This window comes from Candoia aspera, chromosome 4, assembly GCF_035149785.1.
Source record: "Candoia aspera isolate rCanAsp1 chromosome 4, rCanAsp1.hap2, whole genome shotgun sequence".
NCBI classification, from domain to species: domain Eukaryota; kingdom Metazoa; phylum Chordata; class Lepidosauria; order Squamata; family Boidae; genus Candoia; species Candoia aspera.
This window is the reverse complement of record NC_086156.1, coordinates 96,035,125-96,040,849: the sequence shown is the minus strand read 5'-3', so window position 1 is coordinate 96,040,849 and position 5,725 is coordinate 96,035,125. Positions and strand designations below refer to the sequence as shown.

The window sequence follows — 5,725 nt, the reverse complement described above, 5'->3', positions numbered from 1 at the left end:
AAATAAAATAGTATTTCTAAAATTATTGTTGGTATAGTATTTGCAAATTATATTGTTCAAATCACAACATGCATGTCACTATCATTGGACTCTTCTCCTTTCCCTCCATCTCTCTCTTTAGCTCATATATGGCTCTCCTCCAGTGATGGAGGATAAAACCCCAGGTCTGTCCTTCTATCAGATGGTGCCTCAAGAATCCATCCAATATGCAGGGATTCTCTCTTTGCTTCTGCATTTCAGATGGTTGTGGATTGGCATCATTGTTATAGATAATGATGATGGAGAAAGATTTCTACAAAGAGTTGTTCCCCTGTTTTCCCAGAGTGGTATTTGTTTTTCCTTTATAGAAAAAGTTTCTAGACCATCTTTTGATATTGATGGAGTAGGATATATATACCAGGGGGGAAAACTACGTGATAAAGTCATGCTTAGTGAAGCCAATGTATCAGTGGTCAATGGAGATTCTTATTCCATGGCTTTTTATAGATGGCTTCCATATGTATCATCCCTAGATGAAGTAATGATGAAACCCAAAGGTAAAGTGTGGATACTAACAGCCCAGGTGGAACTCACATCATTTGTCTTCCAAAAAGATTGGGATTCAAGTCTTTTCCATGGGGTCTTGTCCTTTGTAATACACTCCAGTGATCTACCAGACTTTGAACTATTTCTGAAAAACCGAAACCTCTCTGTCTGCAGTGCAGATGGTTTTATTATGGACTTTTGGCAACAGGCCTTTGGCTGTGTGTTCCCAAATCCAAGCCTGGGCAAAGTGGAAGGAGAGATTTGCACAGGGGAAGAGGACCTGGAGAGCCTTCCTGCAACTTTCTTTGAAATGCAAATGACCGGTCATAGCTACAATGTCTACAATGCTGCTTATGCAGTGGCCCATGCTTTAAATGACATGTTTTCAGCTACAGGACTCAAATATAAAGGAAAAAGAACTGCTAAAAAACTGAAAGGACTTAAGGATCAGTACTTATGGCAGGTAATTGCTGAAATATCCTCAGTTAGAAAAAAACCATGGTTAACTTTCAGTAACTCTAGCAGATAGCATGCCAAATTCTTGGCATGTTCCTTTCCTTAGTGATATCCTCTTTCCCAACTACAAAGATCCTCCATTTTGAATAGAGAGAAAATGACAGAAGATTCTGTTCTGTGTCAGGTATTTTTCTCATCTCAATATATATATATTTGTCAAGAATCAATCTAATGGCAGCAGTGGTGGCTTCTTGTTCTGTCTGTCTCAGGATACATTTACAGTATTTGTACTATTTAGAAGGGAATATACAGTGTCCTTGACAGAGAAGCAATATTCCTCATGCAATTATTACTTTATATACATGTATCTGTATATACTCTGTCTGTCTGTATGTGTATGTGTAATTCCACATGCCAGGGACTTTAAGGATTTAAGAATAGAATCCATCTAATACTTACAATATGATTGGACCTCCTGAAAAATCAAATGTAGGCGAACCACCCAATATTTCTGAATTTTGCTCTGCTTGATCCTACCCACTCACTCTTGTTTACCTTCTCTTTTTCTTTATTTTTGCCTTTTCCCTTTCAATCCAGCTCCATCAGTTTCTGGGAGCCATGTCCTTTAATAACAGTGCTGGGGAAACCATTACTTTTAACCAGGATGGAGAGTTGGTATCTGGGTTTGATGTGATGAATTGGTTTGTTTCCTCCAACCAGTCCATTCACCGTGTGAAGGTTGGGAGGGTGGACCCCCAGGCCTCTCCAGGCAAAGTGTTTACCATCAAGGAGGACACTATAACATGGCACAGCTGGTTTAACCAGGTAGAACTTCTTTTAATTTGGAAAGGCATGCCTCTTTGAACAAGGCCACATTTTAATAGTACCATGTAAAATGAATGACATTAGACAATGAAAGGACAATGTAATGCCTTAGGTCACAAAGTAGATCAGCATGTGGAAGAACAAATGAAGCAGAATAAACATCTGTATTGTTTGGTCTTCTACTGAATTAAATGAAACAGTTGAAATGAAACGAAACAAAATGAAATGAAATACGTAGTTCCAGGGTACCAGGAAAAAAATTGATTAGAACACTATCATTTTGAATATTTTTGGAATTGCAGGATAATTTTTATTAGTTGTTTGAGAAATTTGCGACTTAAAAAAATCATAGAAAACTAGTATCATAAGATTGGAAGGGAAATAAATAGGCAGTATATTTTATACATGGGATTGAAACTAGACTTAGTCATTACTAACTTACTGAAGCTAATAATTTTTAATTATTATTTTTAATTAAAAAAGGCTTACTGTATATTTTTGAAGAAAAAAATACAACAAACAATGAAAAATACCTTTCATAGTATCCGCATTATCAATTTTATTCTACAGCTACTACTATTATAATTGCTCATTAGACCTGGACAGTATGATAATATATACCATTAAAATTAAGGTCAGATGTTAATCATAAACTAGTATAGATTATTCACCTAGCCTTCGAGCCATATTCTGATGGGAGTATGTGAAAGGGTGATATTCCTGTCCTTTCTTTTCCTCCCATTTCATTTACAAACATCTGGAAATAGTCATGACATTCCCCTCCATATGCAACTTCGGAAAACGTAGTGTAGTAGGAATTTCACAGAGAAAAAGTTCAAATGTGAGAATTTAATGACGCTGATGAATATTCTCCTTTCTTGTGGCTGGATTAGGCACAACCTGTCTCTCTGTGCAGTGAGAGTTGTGTTCCAGGTTCCAGGAAGAAAATGAGGGAGGGGCAGCCATTTTGTTGCTATGATTGCATCCCATGTCCTCCAGGGAAGATTTCAAGCAAGAAGGGTAAGTGTCTTAAGGCATCATTTTTTTATTCATAGAGATGCAATGTAGAATGGGGTGTTGGCTTCTGGTTTGGGTAGGATTGTTTTTGAATAATGTTTTGGTTGCTTCCATTCATTGAGATCTTCTTTTCTCAGTATTCAAGGGGCACCTATGATAATAGTGCTTTCCTGTGATGGTTGACTTACCAAATCTTTGTGTTAAACTTAAAACTAAACCAAAAAACCCCAAATCAAATGCTTAAAAAACCTTTGTATTATACTGTATGGCATCCTGTAATCAAGCCAGCATGTGAGGCAGGCTTGTCAAAAGACTCAGGGATTCCTTCATTCTGAGTTCTTCTAATTCCTTTCCCCTGCACACCTTTTTGAGGCTTTATTAAGATCAGAATTTAACCATAGTCTCAAAGTACAGTAGGTAGAAGGAACAGAAGGTAGAAGGTAGTCGTTTACCGAATGTTATTACAGTGTTTCATATCTTACCTAGAAAAGCAATGCACCATCCAAGATATCAGAATCACATGTAACCCTCAAAACCTATGGAGTAGTCTAGAGAGATCTCTTAAGTTTTCTACTCTTTTGGAAGCTCTAATATGAGAGGAAAGGAAAAGTGTTAATAAATTCCTGGAGGGATATTCATGTTATTTGTATTTCTTTTAAATAAACAATTAAGGATTTTTTTTTTCCTGAAGACTATGCTCTAAATCTCATTTTTTATGTGCTATCTTTGAAATAAATTCTACCCAGTTCAATAGGAGCAATCCAATTTGTCCAAGAATTTTTGGAAATTATTTGAAGTGCGAAAGTCTGAAGTATGATGAAATATTTAGTTTTGCACATCCAAATAAAGAGCATCCTTTGCTTTCCAGGAGAGCCAGTTTGTTGTAGTGGTTAAGGACCCAGGCAAGAAACTGGGAGATGGTGAGTTCTAGTCCTGCCTTAAGCACAAAGCCAGCTGGGTCAGTCACTCCCTCTCAGCCCTAGAAAGAAGGCAATAGTAAAGCACATCTGAAAAAACATTGCCAAGAAAACTGCAGGGACTTGTCCAGTTAAACAAGAACTTGAAGGAACCAAAAATAAATAGTTTTAGTTGATTTACTATTAGTTAATTAAAATAATGCAGACCATAAAGAAAGTAAGCTTCATGTTAATGGGCATTTTTTAAAATCACAGTCATTCCCTGAGTCAACATAACTGTAGATCATGGTAAATGCAACATTCTGATGTGTTGTTCACATTTTCTAGAAGAAAATAAGTTTACAAGAAAAAAATAATTATTTTTCAGATATGAATGACTGTTACAAATGCCCTGATGAAAACTATCCAAGTAACAATCAGGATCTGTGCATTCCAAAAACAGTAACATTCCTGTCTTCTGAGGAACCTTTGGGACTCTGTTTAGGGTTGTCTGCTGTTTCCTTTGCTCTGATTACAACCTCCATGCTTGGAATCTTTCTGAAGCACCACAACACTCCCATTGTCATCGCCAACAACCGGGACCTCAGCTACGCTCTTCTCATCTCTCTCCTGCTCTGTTTTCTATCTGCTTTGCTTTTTATTGGCCGTCCTGGGAAGGTCTTGTGTCTCCTTTGCCAAACCGCTTTTAGTATAATCTTCTCAGTGGCTGTTTCTTGTGTACTGGCAAAAACCATCATAGTCGTTTTGGCTTTCTTGGCCACCAAGCCAGGATCCATGCTGAGAAAATGGGTGGGGAAAAGACTTGCCAATTCCATTGTTCTTTCCTGTTCTCTTATTCAATCAGGCATATGCATTATATGGCTGTCAACCTCTCCCCCCTTCCCAGATGTTGACATGCACTCAATGGAGGATCAAATTGTTCTGGAATGTAATCAAGGTTCTGTGACAATGTTTTATTGTGTGCTGAGCTATCTGGGCTTTTTGGCCATGGTAAGTTTCACCGTGGCCTTTTTTGCCAGGAAGTTACCAGATGCTTTCAATGAAGCCAGGTTTATCACATTCAGTATGTTGGTTTTCTGCAATGTTTGGTTATCTTTTGTTCCAACCTACTTGAGCACCAAAGGAAAATATATGGTGGCTGTGGAGATCTTCTCCATCTTAGCTTCCAGTGCTGGACTTCTAGGGTGCATTTTCCTCCCCAAGTGTTTCATTATTTTGTTGAGGCCTCAGTTGAACAATAGGAAACAGCTAATAAAACAAAGGAAATGAACAATTTGTATGCCTGTGTATTTGAGGGGTAATGATTTGTGCATTTTTCTTTCTCTTCTTTCCAATGTACATATAATGTCTTCCTTCCTTCCTTCCTTCCTTCCTTCCTTCCTTCCTTCCTTCCTTCCTTCCTTCCTTCCATCCATCCATCCATCCATCCATCCATCTCTCCTCCCTCTGGATCTGGTAGACTTAAAATCCAAAGACATTTGGTCTTGCTATGGTTGCCTTAGTAGAGATGTATGGTTGAGTATGACCAATATAGTCTTGAAACATAATCCTCTGCTCTAGCCTCTGGAGGAGGGAGGGAAGCACACAGCAACATGCAGCAATAACAAACCTAAGGAAGAATCGATATAAGCACGGAGAAAAGTTGAATCCAATCTGCCTTCACAATACTCCGGAAAATCAGCTACACTCCTGAACTGGAAGCCTTCCTAATATACCTTCTCTCATTTCAGAAAGGAATCTCTATCATCATGACGGATAATTGCATTTTCTGGGTAACGTACAAAGATAGATTACTTGGGTCCTACCTTCTTGATTGGGAAGAATTGGAGTGCTTTGAAAAGAAGAGGGAAGCTGCTGGACTGAAACTGGAAAGAGTGGGAACTTACACTGTATCTCCTGATGGTCTTGGAATTAAGTGCTTGAAATTTCCAGGGAAATGGAAAATCCAAGGAAAGGGGAAGCAGGAACAACACCTTCTTTCAATA

At 38.1% G+C, this 5,725-nt stretch overlaps 1 protein-coding gene across 1 annotated transcript; it reads left to right on the top strand.

The window, feature by feature from the left end:
* Nucleotides 1–715: 715 nt before the first annotated feature.
* LOC134496743 (vomeronasal type-2 receptor 26-like) lies at nucleotides 716–5,009 on the top strand. Its single transcript, XM_063302452.1, has 4 exons — nucleotides 716–988; nucleotides 1,579–1,806; nucleotides 2,700–2,826; nucleotides 4,108–5,009. Exons 1-4 carry the CDS (start codon nucleotides 716–718, stop codon nucleotides 5,007–5,009), a joined length of 1,530 nt encoding a protein of 509 aa, XP_063158522.1.
* The last annotated feature ends 716 nt before the right edge of the window (nucleotides 5,010–5,725 follow it).